Source organism: Dunckerocampus dactyliophorus, chromosome 17 (genome assembly GCF_027744805.1).
Source record: "Dunckerocampus dactyliophorus isolate RoL2022-P2 chromosome 17, RoL_Ddac_1.1, whole genome shotgun sequence".
Classification (NCBI taxonomy): domain Eukaryota; kingdom Metazoa; phylum Chordata; class Actinopteri; order Syngnathiformes; family Syngnathidae; genus Dunckerocampus; species Dunckerocampus dactyliophorus.
The window spans coordinates 14,315,154-14,342,931 of NC_072835.1; the positions used below are offsets into that span (position 1 = coordinate 14,315,154).

Here is a 27,778-nt window from a genome sequence, read left to right on the forward strand (position 1 = left end):
TCTTTGTTAGTGTATAGGATCTCAAGTGTTAAGGATGGCAACAGTAAAGTCAACACCAATACAAATGAGTTTCAAATGAATTGTTAATGCGTATTGAAGCATAGGAATAATTCTTTTTTATATGCAGTTAGGATCAAATACAGATAAATCCACGACTCCCTGCTGTGATTCCATTTTGTTGTCATCTCATGCTGACTTTACTCTGCTTATCTTACACAGCCAGACAGCAATGACTCTTTTGCTTTATTCCTCCCCACCCTCTGTGCTCTTTGCTCTCACTAGCTTGAATTTATTCCAGTGCCAACTTTTAGATAAGAGCCTACAGTGAAAAACTAATTTCACCCCCGGCGTTGCGCGTTCACTATCAAGATTGTATTCAAAGTATGACCGTCATGGCACTTAAATGTGACTCACTATTTAGACTCATTCTAGCTGATGCTTCAATCCTGATACGCTTTAAAGGTCTGTTTTTGAAGTAATGGTAATGGCTTAGTTCATTTCAAAGATGCAAAACAATTTATACAGCAGTACATCACATGTTTACACTTGCACATTCAAAGGAATAGGAAGAAGCAGGGTTTATTTAATCCTACCTCTTCTACGTTTTTGCAGCAATTATTGATAGTGGTTTACTTCCTGTGTACCACTTTGACATTTTTTATTGATAATTTTTCTGAGGTGAATGTAAAGGATGAATAAGTTTTACACTGCAGGTGGTTGAGCTTGCGGTTGCTCGTTCCGTCTGTTGTGCGGCAGTGTGTGCTATTTGTACCACTTTTTTTTTTTTTCCCAAGACTGACTTTGCACCCGACTGCTTTAACATGTGAACTCCCCCACTGTAGAATTAGTAAGGAAAGAATGATCTTATCTTACTCAGTCTTACTGCGCTTAATAATATTTTTACAAAACTGTGTGTGGAAGTCTGAATCTTTAAGTTTAAATATTTTTTGTGTCACATTAATTCAGATAATTCAGATTAAAATATGTGTACAATGAAATAGTGTTATTATTTTCACATACACGTGTATTTGTGTTATTTAATAATAACTAATTATATTTTTTATTAATTGTATAATATAACGATAATAATAATAATAATAATAATAATAATAATAATAATAATAATAATAATAATACAATAATTTCATAATCGTATTTTTAGATTAGTATAATAATAATAATAATAATAATAATAACAACAACAATACTTAAATATTAAGTAATTAAACAAAAAATAAAAAACTATAAATATATGACTATATAATAATAATAGTATAAAGAAATAGAATATACATTAAATAAAGAATATACAGTATATTTAGTATATATATATATATATATATATATATATAATATTGTTATTTTATTAATGTAATTGCTTTAAATAATAGCACTTCTTTTTCAGCGGTGCGTCTCGTCCCATTTACCCTGCAGCTCGTCTTTCCGAGGGCACAAAAACACTGACCTCCATCCTGGAAATGTTTTTGCAAAGAGAAAGAGGAGAGAAAAATAGTGCATCCCTTTCATTTGTTACATTATTTTCGCAGGTGTCCACACTTGACTCGGGGAATGTGTTTTTCCTCCTCAGTGCAGGGAAAAAATGGATCTCCTTTCTGTGGTGGGTGGGGTTGCAGTGTGAGGGCCCAGATGTCTCATGAATCATGCAAGGATGATGGGAGATCTTCAGATCGTTGGCTTTTATCTTCTGACAAGACAAACATATCTGTTCTAAAGACGATACGGAGGAATAATATTAAAAAATGTTATTTACCCATCACCTTGTTCCTTCTCTTAGGCTTCCGTAAAGGTGGTGCGGCTCCTTCGTTCGGCAAGATTACCAGCCCTCCTCCCAAAGGCCCAGACCGACCCGTCCCACAACCACATCCTGAGGACCTCAACTCCCTGGTGCAGCGAGCCGAGCACATCCCGGCCGGAACGCGCACCCCCATGTGCCACAAGTGCAATAAAGTCATCAGGTATTCACAACAACGTCAGCATTGAAACACATTTTGTTGCTTAAAACTTCTTCACATTTTGCTAATGTTTCCTGTGCGTGTCTTTTTGCATGATGTCATGTCCCAGGGGTCCCTTTCTGGTAGCCATGGGCATGTCCTGGCACCCCGAGGAGTTCGACTGTGCCCACTGCCACTCCTCTCTGGTGGACCGTGGATTTGTGGAGGAGAAGGGCCAGGTGTACTGCGAATACTGCTACGAGCAGTTCTTCGCTCCCACCTGTGCCCTGTGCCAACAGAAGATATTGGGGGTATCAGCAACCATTTTTATTTTTATCTTCTCAAGGGACAATAGTATAGAACGTAGACATGGATATGCTTTAGGGAACTGTAGTTATTGTGCAGTTAATAGAGCAGTATATATTTACTATCATCACTGTACATCTTGTTTAGCTGTATAGATTTACTATAAACACACAGACATTACACAGTAGCAGGCAACACAAGTTAGCGGTAGTAATGGTCTTGCCCCAGACACACACCACCACAATGGGTTACGTCATGGTCTGGGGCTACAGGAGTGCTGCCGGTACTTGTGAGCTACTGTTCATTTGGAGAAAAATGTCCGACATTTACTGTATGCTGTATGATACAATGATTTCTGAATTGTAAGGGGTGTACTCACTTACTCACTCTACTTATCTCTGTAAATGCATGACATTTTTATACATCTCTCATATTAGACCTCATACCTTTCGTCTGTGTTTGTTTCCAGGAGATTATGAACGCACTGAAGCAGACATGGCATGTTTCTTGTTTCGTGTGCGTGGCTTGTCAGCAGCCAATCAGAGGCAACATGTTCCACATGGAGGATGGACAGCCGTACTGTGAAATGGGTACATCTACCCACATCATGTGTTGTTACATTTAGGCTAAGTGTAGTCACTTCAAAACAAGACTAATGTGTTTGATGTTTATTACAGACTACTACAAACTGTTTGGCACAAACTGCCATGGTTGTGATTTCCCCATCGAGGCAGGAGACAAGTTCATGGAGGCTTTGGGATTCACCTGGCATGACACCTGCTTTGTGTGCACGGTAAGCTCCACCCTCATTTTCAACAAGCAGTTCAGTGTAGGACTCTTTCCCTGGATAGGCCTTACTTTTTGAGGATTTCATTACTTCCTTTGGTAAGCATTGTTACATTACACTATGACTCGTTTCTTTTAAACATCGCTGTACTGTAGAGTTCTTCTTGATATGGCTCTAGTCCCTCCTTTGTAGTACACAGATGTTTACACAGATGTGGGCCGTGTTGACATTTATTTTAAGAATACAGTCATCCCTCGCTACATCGCGGTTCGAACATTGCTCCCTCTCTCTATTGCTTTTTTTCAAAAATGTATTTACTAATAAATGGCCGCTGTTTCGAGGCTGACTATGGACTATTATTAATTTAATAGTCGAGTTTAAAGACAAGTTATATCTAGTATTCTAGTCAATAGGCGCCAGTAATGTTACATTACTGAGACATGACATTAGACTAGATTGCCTTCACACTGCATGGAGTCAGCCATGGCAGAAGTTCTCCTGCCATTCCGTGTGGAAGTGGTAAGTTTTTGGTTTCTTACTTTGTCCTACTTCCCCACTCCATCTTAAAACCCTTTCTTAAATTCGAGGCTAACTAGTTAGGTAGGTAGCATGCTGTGTTTAAAACCGTGCTCGTGTCGTGTCCCTGCAGTGATCCCGTAGCCTGCGCATTACAGTTGGGCAATGTGTTGTCAACAAGGAATAATAGGAATGTAAAGGTGACTATGGTGGTGTTATTTTATGTTTAAAGGGCTCTAATAATGTTTAAAAACGTATATAGAAAGTCATAAACAGGTTTTCTATGTTCTAACTATGAAAATATTCAATTTCATTAATATTGAATCTTACTTTGCGCAAATTCACTCATGCAGCCAGTCTGGAACCAATTAACCGCGATAAACGAGGGACAACTGTATGCCACAGGCCAATAAAAAACAAACTGCAGGCTGCAAAAGGCTCCTAACGCTCACTTTGGAGACCCAACTTTAAAATCCCAATTCAGCTCATTAGTCTCTCTGATTGGCCCGCATAAAAAAGAATCCTTTTGCAGCAGATTCTGTAAAACAGCAGAACACTCCTGTCATATAGAAGATCTTTGACAAGCATTTTTGAAGTAGATTCCTAAAAACAGCAAAGCACTCCTGTTATATTAAAGATCTTTGACTTGTATATACTTCTGTCATTTAGGGGATCAAACATTACTCAGTCTACTTGTCCATCATTATTATTGACTGGTACTGTACCTCAGTTCCTGTTTACCGTTGGTGTATGGTACCTACGGTGCGGCGCTACAGACTCTTAAGAATAAGCATAATAACATAGAGGTAATGCCTTTGTGTCGTTCTCTCTTCAGGTCTGCACCGTTAATCTGGAAGGACAACCCTTCTTCTCCAAGAAAGACAAACCTTTGTGCAAGAAACATGCCCACACTGTCAACATCTGATCCACTCGTGCACCCCTCAATACCAGCAAAAAAAAGGGCGACAAACAGAATCATTTGGCAACAATATATGCAGTATATTTTCATAACTATGTCAGTCAAATGCTGAGTATTTAAATGTACTTACTTATATATGTGTCTTTGTTTTTTTTTTACATTTGTTTTTCTTGACATTTTCTTTCAAGTGCAATTTTATGGGTGTAAAGCTGCATTTCCTAAGCCTTCTCTTAGTTTTTTCAGTAATTTGAGCGGGATGGGAGTCTTGTTGTGTTTCCATAGAATAAGATATAATGCTGACCCTGTCAGGGAAAAAACACATTAATTTGGATATCAGCACTATTGTGGAATTGTATACTGATAGAAATGTACAGTATATACAGTAGATGTAAGCATGACTGGTAACATAAAAAAGACCATACATTCATCAGATATTTATGACAAAAACTTGACACGACTTATTGAGTAGAATAACTGTCCACATTCATACAGGTCAAATGTCAATGCTTATACTGTATTTGTCACAATCATTCTCATAACTTGACGTTTATATGCCTGTTTTCCTACAGATTTTCCCTTTCTGATGATGATCATTTATAATCGTAACAAAAAAAAATTCTAATATATTCCGACAGACCTGCCATTTTTCGTGTGCCTTTCAAATTTTCATGTGTGGAATAAAACCAGTTTTATGTATTTTTTCATCCTTAATGTGGTTATAAGTATCAAATGAAAGCAATAAAAAAGGTTAGCAAAGATAATAATACATAGTACAAATGCACTTTTTCAATTTTAAACCCATTTTTTGTCCCAACGATCATGAGTTTTGTTTTGGAAAAAAATATACAAATATATATATACAATTTTAGGGAGGCTGACATTTTTTGACCCGAGTGAGTTTTTGCTATGGCCAGTCCCATTACAGGTCTTAAAAGTAACGATAATTTTAACAACAGTTTTCATCATACTTTATTCAATGTAGCAAATCTGCATTTACAAAGAGAACCAATGCAAAACTCAAATCTACACACCTGCAAACTACTGTACACTGCACTACACAGCAACTATAGTATTATAACGTGCTTGCACTTCCCCAAGTGGCCAGAGGTGGTCGCTGTTGGCAGGAAGACGCTCCAAGAAACAAGCAGACGGGACTCCTCTCGTGCCTGGAAGGCATGTACTGTACAGTATTCCGCAGCACCGAGAGGACGCATGGACGTGTGTTTGTGGTCGACCTGGAATTCAGTCTGAAGTTGCTTATGGTGCCTAATTTGTAGCTCAAAGTAGAAGGTAAGACGCCTTCATGAAGCGGAGTTCGATTAGTGGAGGGCCTGTGAAAAGCGGTACAGTACTCGCTTGTTAAGACAGTGGAAAGGTGTGTTTGATGCGGTGGGACAAATGGGGCTCCGTCACGATGAGGAAGAGGAGGGGAGGAGGAGTGACATACATGTACTTTAAGTCTCACGGTTAGACATTCTTATAAGATGTCATACTAATTTGGTGGGCTTTGGAATTCATATACACCCACTGGACACATTATTAGGTACTAATGCACAAGAGCAGTCCTGTAATCAAACATTCAGACTTTTTTCCCATTAAAAAAACAGAGTTCTGTAAACATACCAGCCTTTACATAGTTAAAAATCCTCAAAAATGCAATAATGCTTGATCTGTGTATTTCAGGCTGAAGTAGTTTTAAAATATCGACTTATTTAAAGTTAAGAAAGTTTTGTTTTGACTCTTGATACTGTAGAAAATAAAAACTCAGTGCATGAAAAGCAATGTAGCTGCCAATTGTTGACCTGTCTCAGGGTCTTAATAGTGATGGCTAAAGCTAAGCTTGTTTTAAATTATATTATTTTGATATTTTTACAGTTTTTGAGAAGCTGACATTTTTTTGGCATTTGAGTCAAATGTGTGTGTGAATTTTAAGGACAACTTAAGGGCTAATAAGGACAACATCTGGTTCAAACTCAAGGCCGGCGGGCCAGATGTGACCCACCACATCTTTTTTTGTGGTCCACGAATATTTGGAAAATAGCATTAAGTCTTGACCCGTTTCGCGGACCTCACCAAACAACATGCTTATGACAATCTGTACACTGAAGTCATTTTGTCAGTTTCGACTATCCTTTAACATTACATGCTTGATGTGGCCACAGTATTATGTATAGCGTGGATTGCACAACCATTGTTAATAAAGGTGCCAGATTTGGACTCAAAGCCACAATAGTTTAACTGTACACGACTAAAAATGACAGCACTTTAAAAGTATTACAATCTGTCTACAAAAGGCATACGAACAAAATGATAATTTTTTTGCTTCAACAAGATAATTTTAACAGGCAACGCAGTAAGAGTGCATGTTTTGACAAATTTTTACCATTTTGTGTGCAGTGGTTCACAAGGAGAAGCTTAGCGTCCATGCACAAATATATTCACTCATTGCTATTTAGTTAGTCAGATTCCATTCCTGTGGAATATGCCCGCAACACAAGACAAACATTATAGGCGCTCTTTACTGGATACTGCCACAAGAACAAGAGCCACATGTGCAAGAAACCTCATTCAGGTCTATCCAAGGCAATAGACAGCTCAACTGGTCTCGACCCAAGCGAGGGATTGTGACTAATTGGAAAGACCCACAGAGTGATCAAACCCACCACCAGCTGTCTTTGGCAGCAATAATGGCCCAAATGACTCTTGCGTACATGCTGGGGATGTCATGTCAAGTGAGGCAGCAGTTTGGGGTCTACCGCACACTTAAAGTGCTTCAGTGTGTTGTACATGCAGTATAGACCTTCTTTCTTTCTGCAAATACAATAACAATACTGTAGATCACTGTTGACTAATTGTTTGGTTACGCAAAAACTACCATGTCTCCATAAAAGGGGACAAAGCCTGCATTTTTGTGAACATGCTCATTGAGGATTTTGCCCTGTAGCCTACAGTATTATGCAAACTAACGACTCTGGTTTTCATTAACACGGAAGCACATGAACAATGCAGCCCGGCTACCTGCATCTGTTTTTTAAAAGACGCACTGCACTGTTTCCTTCTTTTTATTGGAGAAAGGAATGCAAAAACAGGAGAAAAAAAAACTATAACAGCTGCTGCCTCTAGATGGATGTAATTAACTTTAATCTGACATCTGATACCACACACCTCCTTTACAGCTGACATGGCATCTGTAAAGCAGACGTTTAAGAGGAAGTCAGACAAAAAAAATAACATTATCAAAATTGAAGAAAGACACCATTTTTGGTCCATGTTGAGAACCTAAGCACTATTCCAAATGAGTCAAGCTGAAGTTTAAGAGAAAGTCTTACTTTATGCAGGGCAGGAAAGAAAGATTTTAGGTCTACGTTGAGCATCCAAGTGCTGTTGCAAACACACAATGACATGGCATCTGTAAAGCTTTAAGTCTCGCTGTATGCAGAGCACGAAATGACCCAACGTCATCAAAATTGATGGAGGAAAGTGGAAGAGGAAACCTGGCTATATACATCAGTACCTCAGAGGTGCCGCCTGGCATTCTGGGCCCCATGAAAAAAGAGATCACGTTGCCCCTCTCCTTGGTATTTTTTAAAGAATTACCGTATCTTTTTTTTGCAGGAGCCTTGGAATTGTCCTAACTTTTCCCTCCGAAATGACGCATACCAAAATATGTCATGACTTTATCACAGTTGAAGAAAGAGATGCCATTGTTGGTCCATGTTGAGTTCTGAAGTACTGTCACAAACACAACGACATGGCATCTGTAAAGCTGAAGTTTAAGAGGAAGCTATAGTGAGTTATTTTCCATCCTAAATCAGCACTTGCCAAACTGCTGACAGCACGTGACTGCCACACAAAGTCCAAAATCAAGTGGTTGTAAAGGGCCATAAAGTGAGTGTCTAGCCCACATAGAGTGCTTTACTGTCCTCTGTGGGCACAGTTATGCTGTTTTATGATTCACGGCTAAGCGTGGCTTCAGCTTCAGCCGTAGCGTTGAGGCACTATGTCGGAGCTGCGCAAGCACATTTGGCTGTTTACGAGGATGTCCTGCAGAGGCGAGTTCACTGCTTAATGTAGAAGGAATGCTAATGAAATGATGCTGTAGTGCTGCAAAAATCACATTCAGGATATCTCCCACCATTTGGCAGGAGTAAATATTGTCCCCAGGGGCGATAAAAAGGCTCACGGATAACATGATTTTGTTGGAAAAATGGCATGGACTTAACGTTTTTCAGGATTTGTGTGTTTTCGATAATACTTCAGATTCATGGACCAAAAACTCTGTTATTGTATGTGTGGTTTATCTTACAACGCTAATTGTAGCATGTTTAGCAGAATGTCATTTAGAACACTACTTTGGATGCCACGCACGCACGCACACGCGCGCACAAACACTCACACACACACACACAAACACACACACAAACACACACACACAGACCAGTTTGTGCTAAAATCCATATCATCCACTACATCTGCTGAAGGAAAGTGAACACCCAGTCTAGCTGGATCAATACAGCTTTTAGCTTTGGATTTCACTTTGGTCACGAGCTTGTCAAAGTGAAACCACTCTAGACTGTGTAGTCCACAGTCTACGTGATACCTGTCCACCAAGTGCAGACATAATAGTAAGGCTTTGTTAAAAACGACATCTTAAAACGAGTATCATATGAAAGTCTTTGTCTTGACTAAGTCTAAGTTCCTCAAAGTATTAGTCTTGCCTTGGTCGTAACCTGCCTTGTCTTAACTTGGTCTCAACCCCTCAAAGTCTTGATCTTGATCTGTGCTTCTGAAAGTCTCGGTCTTGCCTTGGTGTCAACCTGCCTTGGTCTTGATCTTGACTGGGTCTCAAAAACTCAAAGTCTTGCACTTGAATTGATCTGCTCTTGTCAAAGTCTTGGTTTTGACTTAGTTTCAATTCCTCAAGTTCTTGCTCGTGGCTCCTTAAAGTCTTGGTCTTGATTTAGTCTCAGCTACTCTAAATCTTGGTCTTGAATTGATCTACAATTTGCAAAGTCTTGGTCTTGACTTAGTCTGAGTCCCAATTCCGCCTTTTCGCCCTTCCCCTTCGTGCGTCAGACTGTTATATTGAGTAATGACCTCCTGCGATTTCCGATGAGTTGATGTGCTCGTTGAGATTTTTCCTCATAGCTCGTGACCCATGTGTGCCACAATATGTCATTTTATGATGTGGACATGTGCCGCTTATACGTAGTCCGGTGTGGCTCATATTTGTACAAATCTGTTTTTCTCTCTAAATTTAGTGGGTTCGGCTTAAACACAGGTGCGGCTTATACACAGGAAATTACAGTACAAACAAAATAAAACATGCATCGCGTTGCTAGACTTAATAGAAGGGACTAAACTACATTTTATGTAACAATGTAGCTGCTTTCAAAACATGCAATATATAAAATCACAACAAAATACGTTACTTGGAACATTTTCAAAATGATTTTGAAAATGTTCGACGAATTAAAAGTTGCATCTGTCTTTATTTATCTCACAGAGATGCAACTTACACAACGTTAGTTTCTTTGGGCCTTTTTCCTGTCGTCTTCTCTACTGCAGCCGAGTGGGTGAGGCAGAAAGAGCGGCACCTCGCTGCTCTGTCTGTGTGTGATGGGAGGACCCAGGTACTTGGGGCACACAGACACACGGGAAGGGAGTGACAGAATCTCCGTGCAGCAAAAAAAAGTTAATCTATTGGTTACATATTCACATACTGATATTGAATAATTGGTGATATGTCATGCCCGATTTATCAGCGGGGCTCCAATGCAAACACACATACATACACACGCACACTCGGACCTTTCCTCAAGTAGCATGCAGACGTCAGACCATAATTATGCTCAAGTAGAGAGTATTGCTGCATTCAGAAACGACATGTCAATCGGACCACCCGGCATTCACCTTTTGACTGAATCGTGCTTTAAGTGGAAAATGTTTCTGCAGTGTTAGTAGACCAGCTGTGACTCAGCATGTTTTTTTTTTTCAAGATTACCTGAGTATGTGTTGCACTTCTCTCTGCAGGACTTACATGTGCCATTTTATTCCGTTTGTGCTTCTATTTAGGAGACCTGTCTGCATGCTGACAAGTAGAAGAGGCCAGAAACAGGAGGAGGATGCGCCTTTAAGAAAGAGGCTTACATCATATTGGGTGAGTGGCAATCAATGCAACACATTAGTAATACCACTAATTGAAGACAGAACCACTGTTGCAGGAAATACAGAATTAATGTTACATCTGTTAGGGCACCAACCATTGAAACTTAGGCTTCATTGGTCAGTTTCCCTCTAATTATATAAGAGCATTAAATGCTGTTAGTGTTTTTATCATTGGTTCATGTACAGTTTGTCTGTGTTGAGGTAGTACATTATACATTTTAGTTTTTCAAGTTTGGCTGGCGACCAGTCCAGGGTGTGCTCCGCCTCTCGCCCGGAGTCAGCTGGGATAGGCTCCAGCATACCCCCGTGACCCTAGTGAGGATACGCGGCATAGAAAAAGAATGGATGGAAGTTTGGGTGGTAGAGAGGAAACGAAAAGTCACAAAAATAAAATAAAAGCCACCTAAGCTAGTGATGTCACACATTTGCCAGGCACTTGTTGCTAGGCAGAATTCAATCATAACTGCTCCAGATGCCAAAAATATGCATACCTACCATAAATGCTTCAATTAACACCTCTGTTCAGTGAACCGCTGAGTAGTGGCCGGATGACTGGTCTGCAAAATCAAATAAACGTTGGGTCTCGAAGTCAGTTCGGAGTCAAATAGCGTTGGCATTAACAGCTGTGGCTGTAGGCACCCTACTGATATTTTTATTGACACCACAAGATGGCAGTATAGTAGTATCATGAGTTGTTTTCATCCAGCAGCTTTATGAACTTCTTCTCGTAATGATATGAGTTTTACAACCTTGCTGGCTTACAAACTGATGAGATCATTGGAACATTTCTGCATGCGGGTAAGAAAACAACTTTGCAAAATTGCCACACAATCTCATTCATCAGCAAGTTTAATCTTTTAGTTCCGCTCCTGTCAAAGCCTGAGAAGGCCTCTCCTTGTCTGGCTGTATCAGCGGTTCTGAGAGCTTTAGGTAGCCCAGAACTTAGATCAGATGACAATATAAAAGGAGCCAAGCTAGCTGGCTGGCTAACCTGCTACTACGGCCCAATTATTATTGCAGGTGTCTGTAAGGAGACCTAGCTGGTAACGGGCGGCCAACATCAATCCATACGAGGAGCTGTGGGCACGCATGAATGGCAGCCTCATGTTGGCACGCCAGGATACACAAATTAGGATTTTCAGGAAGGCTTTCTATTGCACTGGTGCACATCATTCCACTGAGGTTGTAATCTCTCGAAATGCAGTTTACTTGTGCTGGCTGAAAACCAGATGGTGTGCAGAGAAAAAAATGGTGGTTGTATTTCATTACATCCAGTACGTAGAGTACATGGATGAAGGTGTCTTTTTACCTGCATTTGTATGTGTTTGTAGGTAGGATCATTCAAAACCTACACAACTGATTCTGATAAAGCCTTATGAATGGTTGAGCTCTTGACCAATTCATTTTAATTTTGGCAGGGATCCATATCATTTAAATTGAGTTATTGTGACAATTAAATTTCCTTGTGGTTGTCAACTACTTTGTCATGTCAATCACTGCCATCAACAAGACTGGAGTGAAACATTTGTAGCCGCAACTTAATGATTGGATACATTTTTGAACGTTTTTTTACTCAAATTTGCTAAATGACTCCAGCGTAATCCCACTGTTTCCCACATCGTACTACTTATTAATTCAAGCAATACAAATAAAGCACCACCAGGTGACAGTATTGCTCTGGAAACATGCTCCTGTTCCTTTTCTATTACTTGTCTATTGTCGTATTCAAAGGTTGAGTTGTTTGACTTTAATTCCAGTTTTATTATACAGTGGTTAACTGCTTTTTACACTTGTATGAGAATGTTAAAATGTTGCTTTTGCCCAAGTAGTTAACAAAAGTCATGATGACGACAGGTTGCATTATTTTCATTGGAGGGGGGAAATGGTACGAACAGATCAAAACTAGAAAATTTATTTGAATTAGTGTCTAAATTTATGCTTATGCTGCAGTAGATTAAGACTTGCTTTCTGCTTATTGGAGACCCACAGAGGCCCAAAAGGGTGGCTCTTCCCTGTGTTTATTTGACTTTTGTATAACAAATGAAGCCAAACAAGTAATGTTGGCTGACTGCAGGGTTTCATTGAGGCACGATTGGCTGAGGAATGAATGTGGAACTCACAAGGTGTTGAAAAGGAGAACTTCAGTACCTGGACGACTGAGAGCATGGAAAACCTCTCCCTTCTCACACACTAGATGATGGAAGCACCAGAGAGGGCCAACACCATCTCGAAATTGTGGGAATATGGTCACGGTAGCTTGATTTTCTCCTGGTAACACTATAACTGTAGGCTGTAAATTTCAGCCAAAGATCAAGCAAGTAAAAAAAAAAAAGAGTGAAAGAGAGACGGTTCTGCGGGGCCATGCAAAGTCCTTTAAATTGAACCTAGTCTTCATCATGGGGGTTCAAAAGGACAAGCTGGGATGTAGAGGGGATGTGAGGGAGGGGCAGCGAAGACAAAGCCCCAAGGGTTCCTACTCAGGGATCTAACTTTGTCTGAGTAAACATGTCTGGAATGGCACGCTCCATGTACTGTATCTAGTGTGTGTGTGTGTGTGTGTGTGTGTGTGTGTGTGTCAAGTGCACTACATGTGAAGTGTAGCTTGCACAGTGTAGAGGTAGGCATAGCTGGGATACAGTATCAAAGCTTTATGGAGTCCTAATCCACACCGTTACTGTGATTACAATGGAACTCTGTTTTTACCTCCACCAAGCACACATTTTACAACAGGGGTGTCCAAACGTTTTCTACTGAGGGCTTTTTTCTGTTTCTACATGTTTTCTTGTAGTATTGTGTCTTATTGTGTCTTTATTCTCACAACAGTTGGACTTTATTATTGTAGTAATAACCGTTACCTAACCAAATTGTCTAAAATTGCAACTTTGTTGTTTGTTTTGTTGGTTTCTCATAATAGTATGACGGATTTTAAAAAATACATATTTTAGTCTTTAATATTTCAACTTTATGCTATTTTTTCTCTTCATATTAAGACTTTATTCTCCTAATATTTCGTCTGTATTCTTGTAAAATTACTGGTCTTTTTTTCCATTTTTACTGTCATTTTTATAGTTTTCTTGTTTAATTGTATGTTTAGAATGTGCCGAGAGCCAATTAAAAAAAAAAAAAGCTGCCGGGCTGCACTTTGGACACCCCTGCTTTAGAATTATCCTGGTGGATTTAAAAATGAATAACTAAACAACAAACAAACAAACAGTTTCCCAAAGGAAAGCACAGAAACAGAAAAAATCCCTGTTTAAAGTAACCATTAACATTGGTAACTATCATGCAAGTGGAAAAAGAAGTTATGAGAAGCTGTCTCATAAAAGTCACAAACAATATACCTGTATTGCGTACCTTTACCTTTTTTGATGCATGACATTAAAGAAGCTAAGGGGAAGGATTACTGAAGTCGACTTCATGTATCACACTTTTAACCTTCTTAATTGTCTTTCAAGTGTAAAAAGAAGTTAATGGTCAAACTTAAAAACAAAAGCTTGTGCTTAGGGAGATAAAGACTAACATTAAACATGTGTTATTTACAGTATCTCACAAAAGTGAATACACCGCTCACATTTCTGCAAATATTTTATGATATTTTTTCATAGGACAACACTAAAAAAAGGAGTCTTTCATACAATGTAAAGTAGTCAGTGTACAGCTTGGATAACAGTATAAAATTGCTGTCCCCTCAAAATAACTCACTTTTGTGAAATACTGTATGTAGATTTCGCCTTACTGTACTGAGCAACCAGGGCAGATGTGTGGACTATTTGAATTGCGGTTCTGTGGTGATCATCACACTTTTCCTTGTTGCCATCACTTGTACCCTTCTGCGGTGGCATTAAAAAGATAGAATGACAGAGAAAAAAAGGTAAACGTTACTGCTTTTGTTTGGGATATAGACTTATCAGTAAAATATGCGACTACATTCAGTTATCTTTTATTATTAATGCAGGTGTACAGTAATCCCTCGCAATATCACATTTCGATTATCACTCCCTCACTATATCAAGTTTTTTTCAGCGGATAATTAATTAACTGGTGGTCGTCAAAATGCATATTTAACAATTTGTTTTGTATTCTTGGCCTAAATAAAGCATTTCAAGCATGAAAATTGCTAAATGAAGGAAAAAACAAGGCTTGGGTACACATACTATACAGGAAGTTATTGTTCAGTATCCTCGGCACTGATTGGCTCACCCTCATGCAGCATCCACCCATATGTTGTGTCTCTAATATCTGCTTCCTATGTTGTTGTTACACGGCGGAAAGTATCTTTGCTGTTGTGAGTGAGTGAATTCTGAGAACTTTTATGTAAACGCCACAATTACTTCCAAACGTGCTGCCTTTTCTACAGGTTTGTTGTTTGTATGTCTAATTTCTGTCATACAGTATGCTTACTGTATTTGGTTATATGAGTGTAAAGGTGATTATGGGGTGTTATTTCATGTCTTTAAGGCTCTAATCATGTAAAAAAATTGCATTTAGAAGGTTTTAAACAGGTTTTGTATGCTCTAAGTACAAAAATATCCAATTTGTTAACATTGATTCATATCACGGAAATGAATTTATCACGGTCAGCGCTAAACGACGGACTACTGTATTGCCGTTTCAGTCCTATTGTACTGAGCAGCCGGGACAGAGATGAATATGCCACTTTTTTGTCGCACGTTCTGTTTTTGGGTCTATGGTCATCATCTAACTTTACCTCTTTGCCATCACTGGTACACTTTTGTGGTGGCATCACAAAAAAGAGCAAACGCTAAAAAAGACACAAAACACACTTGCGGAGTTAACTTTGTAGATGTTCTCTAAGCTGAAGACTTGTGAGATTTTCTGAAGTGCGACTTACAGTGGTATTTTTCCTGAGAATTTTCAGTTGTCCGATGGTACTATTTATATTGACACTTCTCATCTCGCAGATGTACCTAAGGACTTGTCCCTCAAGGGTATTTATGTAGTGAAGCATGACAAATGGATTACCTTGTTGTCCCGATGCTCCCTGGAAGGACCTTGCACTGCATCCAATTGTTTCGTCGCCCTCTTTCTATCAGTGTAAGACTGGACAGCTGTCATGATCAGTGTGTGTGTGTGTGTGTGTGTTGATAGTGGATCTGGCATGGCGAATTCATGTTACGTGGCATGTTTGTCACCCTGCTCACCGTCTCTGATCTTGACATCTGACCCCTAAAAGGGTATCATCAGAAAAGAATGTGTGCAGTGAAAGTGTTGAGTTAATGTACTGTGCCCAGAAAAAAGCATGGCTCTAATGCTGTCCGCACAATAATAACGGATGACAATCCATCATGTTGACCTTGAGAGAGCTTTGCCTGGCAGGGAGGCATCTGTAAAACTGCTCGCTTGCAAAAGTGACTTTTTAATGATGTTCTAACAATATGTGAACCTGTTTATGAGCACCAAAGGTGAGAAAAATGTAATCATCTACCTCATCTGTTTGTGCCACTTTTGAGAGAAGAGGAGATTATGAAATTCTGGGTTTCCGTGATATCATGAAGGATAAACCTCGTTCCTCATGGACGTTATACTGCCTAGATTAGCCCGCCCTGTGTATGCAGTCGTCCATGATCGCTGTTTCGTGGTTATTAGTCCAAAAAATTTAAAAGACAAGTTATATGTAGTGTGCCGGTCACTAGGCATTTAGTAATGTTACCTTAATGCTGCATGGCGTCAGCCACGGCATGTCTGAGATGACAGAGTGAAAAAAAAGTTCTCCTCCCATTCTGTGTGGAAGTGGTAAGTTTTTGGCTTTTTACTTTGTCCTTCTTCATCATTCTGTATGAAATACTTTCTTAAGTTTAGAATAAGTAAATTGGAGAGGCTAACTAGTTAGCTCTGTAGCTTGCTATGCGATGTCCTAGGTGTCTAGCCTAAGCTATACGGCGCCTACTAGGCGGTTGTCTCTTATGTCCCTGAAGCAATCTGGTAGCCTGCGCAATGTGGTGTATACAAATTATAATAGGAGTGTAAAGGTGACTATAGGGGTGTTACTTCATGCCTACAAGGCTCTAATAATGTTGAAAACAGTATTTAGAAAATCATAAACAGGATTTCTATGCTCTAACTACGAAAATATTCTGTTTATTAATATTGAATCCTACTTTGTGGAAATTCACTTATCGCGGTCGGGTCTGGAACCAAAGAAATCGCGAAAAACGAGGAACGGCTGTAAACCCACCACTCCAGGAAAGACAGACTTTGCTACAAATCTTAAAAATAAAACTTGGACTAACCGTCAGTTAGCAGCAGACGTGGGAGTTGTACGTCTGATCATTTATTTCGGCTAATGTAGTATGATGTTGCTGTTAAAATGTGACTGTAGAGGGTTCTCACATCACTTTGCTAGTGGCATTAACGTATGTGACCTCCTATCCCACTCCTTAATGTTACGTTGTTGTATGTTGTATGTGATAATATCACTTTTAAACAGTTTAAATTCCAGCATCAATGCAAGATTTTGTACAACACTTCCAATAACCTATTGTAAGACCTGTTATTGAAACATACTACAGTATATAATATGGGATCTTTTCCATAGAGGCTTTTATTTTCAAGGCTAACAACATCATATGACCAACATAAACACACAGTAATGAGGACATAATTGCTCACCAGGACAGTTTACATTCCTTTAGCATTCAGACATAAGTAGCATGGATCATAAAGTAATTCAAAACCGCTGAAAGATATTAAACACACTTTGGGAGATCATCCTGACATGCTAGTGACACTCAACCCATTTCCCTGTCAGTCTCTTAGATGTTTGTGCACATAGCATATGTCACAGTTTTGTATAGATTATTTTCACATTTTGAGTATTCGTTACGGCAGTTTAACATTTCCAAGCAATGTGTTGAAGTGCTTCATAGGTGGAGCAATAGCCCCTGTATGTTATGCTTCGAGTTCCAGATCCAGACATTTCATTTCTCTGGAAATTATTACACCCTGCTTGGCGGTCGTCTTTAGTGTTGGGCTGTGCTCTCACCGTGCGGGACGCTCTATTTTTAGAAGATGTTGTGTAATAAAGTAACATATCAAAAGATTGGCTGCAATGTGGACATTTTTCCAGAATGACAATAGTCAATAGTCTCTCATTTACTACATACATACATACAGTACATATATATATATATACATATACATATACAGTATATAAATACAGTATATATGATATGTATATACTGTATACTTAACAATACAGCGATAATGATGGCTACTTCTCTGAAATTATTGTTGATAAAGCTATTGTATTGACTCTCATTAGATTGCTCAAGTAGTTATAATGTTGTAGTTTATTTTATTTTATTATTATACAAAGAACAATAGAGAAGAACATTCGTTTAATTTAAAATTTTCCCCCCGAAATTACATAAACATCGTCTTTTTTCTTCTGGAATACACGTGCATACTTGTTTATCTAGCTCGTAATATACTGCACCTTAATGCATATTTACATACAACAACTGGATGACTTTTGGAGGAAAAAAGTCTCTCCTCGTATTAAACAAGTATTGTAAAGAGTCAAGAATATGCGGGTGTTCGTTCCACTGGCACAAACAAGTTGTCTAGTACCGCTAAAGGTTTCCTCCTCTGTGCTTAAAAGTTTTTTGTTTTGTTTTTATCAATGCAAACCTGAGAAGCCAGTCTCATTGTGTAAAAACCTTACAGGCCTACACAACACATGGATCCTTGTTCTCAGGTGTTCCCTAAACAGAGCTGTTACATAAAAGGGGGGCGGTCCATTTTTAGAAGGACATCCTTTCCTTTGGTTTATACATGGAGCGTACTTCCATGCTAATGCTCCACAGCTGTTCAACTGTAAATGCAATTAACCCCATGTAATTGTGTTGCCGCTGATTTGGGTGGTGTTTCTACGATTTACTCACTGACGGCCGGTAGCCTGGGCTCTCCTTGAGGGTGACATCATGGGTTTCAGGTTGCCCGTTTGTGGCTTTGGCTCCCAGGAGGTGTAGGAGGGGTCAATGACCCGGGGAGCATGTTTTGAGTGCATTGTGTAGTCTTCTTGCCGTCCCTCTGTTGCGTTTTTATCTCGCTTTCTTTGCAATGTGCTGACAGCTGTGTGGAAACGGTTTGCGCTCAAAGTTGATCAACTGTGGAATTACCTGAGGCAACAAAGGTAATAATTACACTCCAAGAAAGATGCTCACTATGCTCAGGAAATATGCATTGCAAAGGTTTGAAGTTTGTTAGAGGAAAAGTAGCTATGCTGTGTTTGCTTGAGAGCGACTGAGGAGAAAGCAGACAATAGGCCGGAGTGTCACGTCGAGTGGCGCGCTTGCATTCTCGCTTTGTTCCATGAGATCACAGTTGTGGCAGATGCAGGACTGAGACTGAGAGCAGCTGTTTTGCTCCGTCCTCTCCAGTTACACACCCTGGTAGCACCCCCCTGCCCCCTCTGGGGATGGGCACAGATGCGGCACGCCGCCGGCCCTTAATCGTCTTTGTTCTCCCGGGGTGGGCACGGCGCTCCTCTGGCCTCCGCGGTGTTCCACCAGTATTCTTGGCACTGAAAGAGAGGGATGAGGCCGAAGGTGTCAAAGCGGCGACTGGGGCTGGTGACAAGACATGACACGCAACTGCTCCCTGTCTCCTAGGACCTGTGGCGCCATCAATTAGTCTTACTGTAAAGGACAACTTTAACTTTGAAAATATGGCTTGTACTCGCAGACTTGGCATATGAGCTTGCATTTCTATGTATAATTTCCAGTATAATTTTAGAAACTTCTGGCATGTATACAATTATTTATACATATGTCATCTATATACTGTATTTGCAATATCATTCCTGCATACCACTGGATGGAACCCACGTACCACCAGTGGTACTTGTACCCCAGAATTTATGTTCTACAATATTCTGCCACAATCCAGTAATTCCCTTACTATTACTTTGTGGGACTTCCTATTCCTGCAGACTCTCCCTGTCCTTCCTCTGCTGTGTGAGGCAAGGAAACAGCAAAATTAGCCCTATTTTAGTGCCCCAATGATTGAGTTCTACGAATTCTGCATAGCAACAGGTGGCCAGGCAAATGTATTAGGTGAAAAAATGTATTCAATCAATGATATAGTAGAAGTAGTGGTAATATGTTGTCATCATAAAACCCTGAGTAAAAGCATTTTAAGTACCACTTTGATATTAATTCTCATACAAGTGTAAAAATAAACTAACCACTGTTTATAGCAAGGACTCTACTTGGATAGGACTGTCGGCTCGGCTGTTTATTTACAACAACCAGCGTTATAAATCAATGTTTTTATCACACATACCTGTCTTTGTCTTTGGGAAACCTGAAGAATGACAAACCTGGTGTTTTGGACTCATTTGGCGCAATTAATGGCGTAACAGCTGAGTTGACAGTCCTATCCATTTTGAGTCCTTGGTTTATAGTAAAATAAACTGGGTAGTTAAGCTGAAACCGCACTGCTTTGAATGACTCTTCACGTAACTTCCGCCATCGTGTTCCTCTTGCGTTCTTCTGTTGTTGCAATAACCTTTTTGAGTCTTGCCGATCCGAGCTCTAATTTCGCACAATAACAGTTCAAGCTCTGAATGTTTAGATTCCTCACTTTAGAGTTGTCCACATGTTAGCAAAAAGCGCTGTGTAAGACTGTAAGTGCTATAGTGTTATGGATAAAATGATAAATAATGTAATACGTACTAAAATATGATATTAGCATCATAAAACCTACGCTAAGAGATCTCGTAATTCAAGAGCGTTTGAGTGGATGTTGAAGTGCTTTTTTAGGTGTAGCCTTACACTGGGAGTGATGCAGCTCATCTTGGATCTTACAAACTCGAGACGCTCCCTCTTTTTTTTAGAAGTGAAAATGACGTCTGATGATGTCCGAGTCTTGCTCCCCGATGATCCCCCCCACTGATGCACACTTCCCGTAAGTGAGGGAGTGATGTTTCAGAGATGGATAGCATTTCCAGCACTTATCGACTGCTTTGGCAGCGGCAGCAGCGGCGGCCCGGGATGACACTGCGTTCAAATACATTAGCAAGGGAGGGAAACTTGACAAGCTTCCCATGGAATAGAGTGGGTTCCGAAGTGCGGAGGGCAGATGTTAAAACGCTCGGCCGTAGTCCGACACGGCGGCATCGATCCCGTGCCTCATTGCTCCTTTAGCTACTTCCTGTGTTTTCATTGCGTGATCGTTGGAGGAGTGCAAACAACAGCCAATAGCTCCATAGCTAATGTGACCCCATCTCCTCCTGGGAGAGATGCATTGACTAAAATGCATAATGCTTCTTTGCATGTCTGTGAATGAATCATTCTCATGACACAGCTAGATTTTGCACACATCAAACTTTCCCACTTGATGGTTTGTCCAATACAAGTGCAGCCACATTTTACTAGCTGGTAGTAGTAGCTTTTGAAATGGTTTGCACTAAAGGAAAGGAAGCCAATACTTGAAGCTTTTTTCTTTAAAGTCTGTGCAGCTAATACTTGAATTTACTATCTAGTATTTCCAATTTATCTGCAACATTTGTTGTATAGTTACGGTTTTACACAATAAATAAAACTACGTACTATTTTTCTTAAAAAAATAAAATCAAGTGTGGCTTTCCTTAGGGCTTATGTAACTTGTTCTGACATGGTTCTACTATCATTTATTTCTCAAAGAACATATCGCAAAATACATCACCATCGAAAGAGGCTGCAAAGTATATTGCAATATGGATTTTAGAATGTGACTTTTGAAACTTGTGATATAACTTTCCCACTATCTGAAGCATGACTGCTCAGGCTCAAGCCACGCTCTCCAAAACTGTTCCTGCTAATGAAGTCAATGAGGTCTGATTGACAAATGAGACAAGCAGAGACAACAACGCTTTCCTGCTAAGACTGCGAGGGCTCCTGCGTTTCCCATCAACCTCTCACTGGAGCAGATGGTTTAACGCTCACATGGTTGCCCTAAACTGGAGGTATAAATACTGGAGGCTCATCTGGTGCCGGGTGAGGCCCTCCACTTGGAAGAGGAATAAGGAAGACTGGACGATTTCACAACTAAATTGACTTTTGTCAATTGGTTTGACCTCACAACTTACCTTCCCATGTTTTGCTAACATCTTACACCTGAAGGCAGCCTGCTAACCAACTATCTACCTAATAAACACGCAAACGGAGGAATTTCACAAGTTACAATAGAACCAATTCCCCCACACTAGAATACAAATGCTATCGCCTGTGTATTCCTAACATTTTCTATGAACCAGGAAGTAGCCCGCTAACTTACAAACAGACAGAAAAACAAACTTTTCTCAGATTAATTTATGTTGTCTCTTTGCCTTTTTAGTCGTAATGGACCTGTTCCGCTCTTCCCCCGAATAATAAAACTGTACAATCCAATATTTTAAATCATCTCCATGAATCAGGAAGTATCATGCCATCTAACAAATGGACAACAAACACAATTAGGTAGCTCCATGATTTTTGCACTTTTGTGAGATTATTTTTACTTTCGTTTTACCCCTTTTAAGTCATAATGAAACCGAATCTAAAATGGTACAGCCTGTTTATTTAGCATTATCCTCCATGAGCAAGGCAGTAACCTGCTAACTATACCAACTAGCAAATAAAAATATCACACTCACTTTTATTAGAGGGATTTATTTAATCTTTTTGCTTTTTTTCCCGATCACAATAGTACTCCCACCCAATGATAAAAAATGGTACAGTGTCGTCCTCTTACATCATCCTCCATGAACCCAGAAGTCACCTGTGGTGGACGGGAATGCATCTTTGGTACATTAGTTGGTGTGACGTAATGTTCAAAAAGTGGCTTTTTGTGTCTGCAGATTATCCGAATACAAAAAAAATGAAAACAGCTCATATAGGATGAAGTGGAAGGTATTTAATGTTCGCTTGAGCAATAGCTTGAACCTACATTGGAATGGAACGGTAATTAATGTCATTGCAAACACTAAACTAGCTATTTTACTATGTCTGCTATAAAATAAAAGTTCCCTACAAGCCTAAAATAGCTTTTTATGCCCAGTGACAGGTAATTATTACCTATTAATGCAGCTTAGTATGTTTTTTATCACATGAAAGTGAAATCACGGTGCTGTTATTTCCTTAAAGTAAGAAGTGGATTTAAACGTGTTTTATGGTGCATGTATGGCACTTGTACTTTTACCTCCGTTTCCCCCCCCCCATCCTCAATCCCACCCCTTGTTACATGCTACAGATGGAAAAAACATCCACTTCTGCAAAAGGTCACTCTGCTTGTTGTGCTCCAGCTTGAAGGTCCGTTAAAGACTTCAACAGCTGTGGGTTTCACACGTTTTGAAGCTGCGGACACTTTTAGGGTTTAAGGCTGACTTGATAAGTGGTTATCATGTACAAAGATTCAATTCAGGAAAATTGTACAAATTCATGGTTGAAGGCTAAATGAATCAGTGGCTGTCATGTGCTAAAATTCAGTGAGGGAAAAGTGTGCAAACTGCTTCAGTTGACCTCCCTTGCACATTTGCAAGATAAGTAGTGCTTAAAAGTAGCAACATGACTTTCATGCGAGCTGTTATTAAGAAACAGTATGCAATATCAGCTGTTTTTTTTATAGCCAAATGTTGCAAAGCAAGCATGCGGTCGCTGTTTGCTGCATCTGTAACCTTCACGCCGCTGACAAACGTACAAAGGCGCTTTCAGCACTATACAGCTTGAGGAGGGGGGCGGTGGCGGTGGGGGTAGCACATGGAAAATATGCGCAGAAGACGCCCGCCTCCTTCTTCACTTCACTCTCAACAACAGTTCCAGTGAACCGGCGCCTTCTATTAATCCATATGAATTGTCTAAGCAGTAAAACTCCTTGTGGGGGCTTCTTAGGGGCATTTAGCGCCCCACCAGTGTATGTCAAGTTGTCCTCAGAGAGGTGCATAATGTGGCCCGATGATCAGGGTTGGGCTGCATCCACTCTGGCGTGCAGTGCAGCAGCCCGAGACAGGGAGGGCACTTTTAAAAAGGATCCAGTGTGCTAATAAAATGTTCTGTGAAGCCTAAATGGTGATGAAGTATGATAGTTGAAGACATCATTCAGGCACTGGGTAGGAGCAGTATTTATAGGAATATATATTTCCAAGTGCCAGTGCTACTTTTTATTGAATTGTTTAAGCCGTTTTCCAGTTACTATTAAACACCGTTGAAGATTTTTCTCACAGATCCAGTGCAAAAATGTTGCATTGCATTGACAGTGCAGGGAATCATGCATTGCACCCATGAAGCCTTATATTGCAAGAATTAAGTACTGTTTTGTGCACAAACTAATGCTTAGTAACTTCTTAAAAATTCATCACTTATGTTTGCATTTACAGTATTCTATCTATCTAGCTACAGTATTAGGGTTGTGAATGATAAACCGATGCGATCGGATATCCGGTATGACAAGCAGGAGAAGCGGTTGCGTCGGTGGTAGACTCCTGAATCGATAAGGATCAGCCATAAATCCTTAGATTAATTGATTGTAGAGACATGCACCAGGTATTGCAAGACTAGCAATCGTTTGACAGTCTGTCTCTTAAACAACGCAGGAGCGTGGACTGCCGGCGGAACGATCGCCGTGCATGCTCCGTAGCTTAGCATGACTGAAGACGAGAATGGATGTAAATAGCATTAGCAGCGCTAACATTAGCATCATTAGCATCAGCTAATAATATGTACATTATAGCGATCTAATGTGTCTTCTTTACTATGTATTGTGTAAAACTAAGACAGGAACAACATCTAATTAAAAGAACTAAATGAATACAGACCCACCAACCACCAGTACGAGCCTGAAGTTTGTTTTTTCAGAGAGGTTGCCCCAACAAATATGCACATTAGCACTCAATAACGTCATCAAATCTTACCTTTATGCATTCTCACATAGTATCAGCATTTGGGACCAAATATGAGGTGTAGCATGGGAGAAAGTTAGATGGTACGTTCAAAGACCGTCGAACAAAGTGGGACAAGATGCCGCTCGCAACAAACAACTTGAACATGGAAAAACCGAAGGATTTATAACCGTATACTATTTTTAAAATAAAATAATAACAATATTTCCAAAACTGACATTCATTTAAATAAAATTTTAGATTTCTGTAAGTGTTTCCCTGTGATTGGGGACCCCTGCCAAGCCTGCTTGAGGATATGATCTTCTCTTTTACACATTTGAAAATACTGTAAAAATGCCACTTTTATAGAATTGGCTTCTGTATTTATCTTTATTATTTAATGTAAGATTAATGTCTACCTCAACAAATGTAACCATTGAATTGTATGGAATTGAATCGAATAGTATCGTTGGTACACTGTATCGGATCGTTCTGTTTTAAAACATTGTTTTCACACATTTATTGTAAATGCACAATACACACAATCGCTAATTAATGCTGGGTCAAAAATTGGCACTACAGCTGTGGCTGTAGGCAACCTGCAATTGATGCAGCTTTTTTATCAACTTCACAAGATGGCAGTAGCTGCATTTGAAGTGGCACTCGTGGTCAGCATCCAGCAGCATTCTCTAACTCTGTGTACGCTTTAAAATGTTGCCTGTGCTACGCAGCTATATCTCTGTCTGTCTCTCTCTCCTCTCGGCTCGTTGCTTTCCACTTATTATCCTTGACAGTCACTGACACAAAGCATGTCTTCCCAGCTAACCCCAACCCCCCCTTCATTAAACATGTGCTCGATGCGCACACACGCATGCGCAATTAATGCTCGTTTAAGAGTGTGTGTGTGTGTGTGTGTGCGCGCGTGTGTGTGAGAGATACGGTAAAAATGCGGCAATTTTCGCAATAATTACGTCCTCTCTTCCTCCTGAAGCTGACAGGAAGCGACTCGCTCCTGAGAGGATTAATTGGGAGACATCTTATCTCCATGCTCAACTACCTCCTGTTTTCTGGAAGATGGTCCAGAAGAATGGTACTGCAGTTTACTCACATTTTTATATATATATTTTTGTTCTTCAAAATATGTAAACATACAGTAAATGTACATTGTCACAGGACTATATGGAATTTACTGGCATTTTTCCATGTTTAGACCCCCCTCAGTGCCCCTCTTTGTTGGTTATTTCACACCTTCTTTAAACAGGTGGTACTCCCCTTTGGTGATCAGTCTTGCAAGTAGCATAGGTGCACACAGAATGAACTTTTGACCCACCCACACCCATACAGCGCCCCCTAGCGGTGCCTAATGCTTTCAAACAGCCATGAAGTGTATCTTTCTGCTGTGTCAGTCTTTTCGATGTGTGTGCCAGACGTGTACTATCGGTGTTATGATAGATTAAGTATGTGTATGCTAAGTGTGAGTGTCGGACACGCTAAGGTTTAATGTGACCAGGCAGGTGTGAGGGTCACATCCAGTTTGTGGTCCGTGTGCCTTGACCCCCGCCGTTCGCTTTTGTCTGACCATCGGAGGAAGTTGTTAATTAGCACCATTAGCTGTCGCCGACCCTCGGGGGGAACAATCGCTTCATTAAACGCTCCTTCGATGGGCTTTTTGGAACCAACGGCAATATGCTTTAAGTAACATTTTAACAGGCATACAAGTGTAAAAATAAGTGAACCACTGTTTATTCTTTATGATGTAAAGTGATATGTGTTGCAACACACAAGTGTAAAAGAAAAGTTAACCTCTATAAAACCGTTTAATTGGTGAATATCTGAGGTGTAATGAAACTGTCACACAAGTGCAAAAAGTGTGAAGAAAAGAAAGAACAGAAGTGATGACTCGTATGATGTTTAAATTACTACTACTACTACTACTCCTACGACTACTACTAATAACAATAACCCAATTAGAATATAAAAAAATACTTAAAAGGTCAAGTCAATGAAATGCTGATTGATTTCCCCCATGGTTAAACATACACCATCTAAACATGGAAAACCGTTATCCCTGTTAAATCAGCGTAACAGTGTAGCATGCTAGCATGTCCAGTGTATGCAGTGTTAGCTCCAAAATAAGCATGTGAAGCCTCTTGCTTTTTTGACTGCTTTACCCCCATTGGACTGTCCTGGGGGAGAGACAGCTGCGTTGCCACGGTAATGAGCTTCTCTTTATGACATCACTTTTAACTCTGAGCTGCTGAAAGTCCTGCAAATTTCACACAGGCCCGTTGCCACGCATTCCATGGCCGCTAGCTAGCTGTAACTTCATCATCATCATCATCATCATCATCTGGCCCCTTATTCTTTCTCACAATCTTGTGTGATGAAAGGTCTTTTGCTCAGACCGACGCTCTGAAATGAAAAACGAGGCTCATTGTCATGGCGCATTTGCAATAACACTGTAAGTATTAGCGTGAGGTCTCTGTTTCATAAGAAAATGTTTGCCCAAGAAATGGAGACACATTATTGCAACTGTACAAAGGTCATTTGGAATTTTGAGTCCTGTCACCTGTAGCTTCAACTGTTGCCACTAGCTTAGCGCTGTTGGCTGGCACGTTAACCAAACATTAAAGCAGAAATACTAGTACGTAGCAATAAAGTCGTTTATTAACAAGTGTATTGCACAATACAGCAGTAGCAGAACCAGTGTTGTAGTAGCGCTAATTAGCAAACTTCTCGGCCAACATAATACCATTGATGAGTTCAGTGTAAACAACAGTACAGCAAGTGTAACATGCAGAGTTTCACACCTACAGTTGAGAAGCGCAAGCAACATTTTAAAGTGCATGTAGAGCTGCTGAAAGCGGACCACCCAGGATAATAGCTACAGCTGTTAATACCCATGTTTTTTTTTATTTTATTTTTTACCTACAGTAGCTAGAGACCCCGGCGGTTATGTGCATTTGTAGACAATGCAACTGGCAAGTATAGGGGACTATGTCGCATGCCAATTCTTTTAGCACATACAGTGGAACCTTGCTTTTCAAACACTTGGTTTTTGTTTTTTGACTAAAAAATATGTCCCAGTGTTTTCATACACTGGCTATCGTGCAACATTGTGCGTAACAAACTACTCTGTTAGCCCTGTACTGTATTGTATAAAGACTATATATAGTACTAGATAATATTTATAAATACTGTGTAAATATTTGATTGTATTTTTATAATGAAGTGATGGCACAAATAAATGAAAATTGGCCAAAACCACAATT

The 27,778-nt window shown here is 39.9% G+C and overlaps 2 protein-coding genes across 6 annotated transcripts in view; both read left to right on the forward strand.

Moving 5' to 3' along the window:
- Positions 1 to 5,176, forward strand: part of pdlim5b (PDZ and LIM domain 5b) — a 45,375-nt gene extending 40,199 nt beyond the window's left edge. For all 3 annotated transcript variants that reach the window (XM_054757422.1, XM_054757423.1, XM_054757424.1), the window contains exons 9-13: positions 1,796 to 1,976; positions 2,083 to 2,263; positions 2,728 to 2,848; positions 2,936 to 3,051; positions 4,397 to 5,176. In XM_054757422.1, the coding sequence (XP_054613397.1) occupies positions 1,796 to 1,976; positions 2,083 to 2,263; positions 2,728 to 2,848; positions 2,936 to 3,051; positions 4,397 to 4,486 (689 nt within the window). In that variant the 3' untranslated portion in view covers positions 4,487 to 5,176. The remainder of the gene's footprint in view (positions 1 to 1,795; positions 1,977 to 2,082; positions 2,264 to 2,727; positions 2,849 to 2,935; positions 3,052 to 4,396) is intronic.
- Positions 5,177 to 5,609: 433 nt separating this feature from the next.
- The window catches only part of bmpr1bb (bone morphogenetic protein receptor, type IBb), a 40,529-nt gene continuing 18,360 nt past the window's right edge, over positions 5,610 to 27,778 (forward strand). For 2 of the 3 annotated variants that reach the window (XM_054757466.1, XM_054757468.1), the window contains exons 1-2: positions 5,610 to 5,770; positions 10,556 to 10,640. The gene's annotated coding sequence lies outside the window, so the exon portion shown is untranslated. Of the gene's footprint in view, positions 5,771 to 10,555; positions 10,641 to 25,497; positions 25,597 to 27,778 lie in introns of all 3 variants that reach the window. The other variant, XM_054757467.1, reaches the window with a different exon arrangement.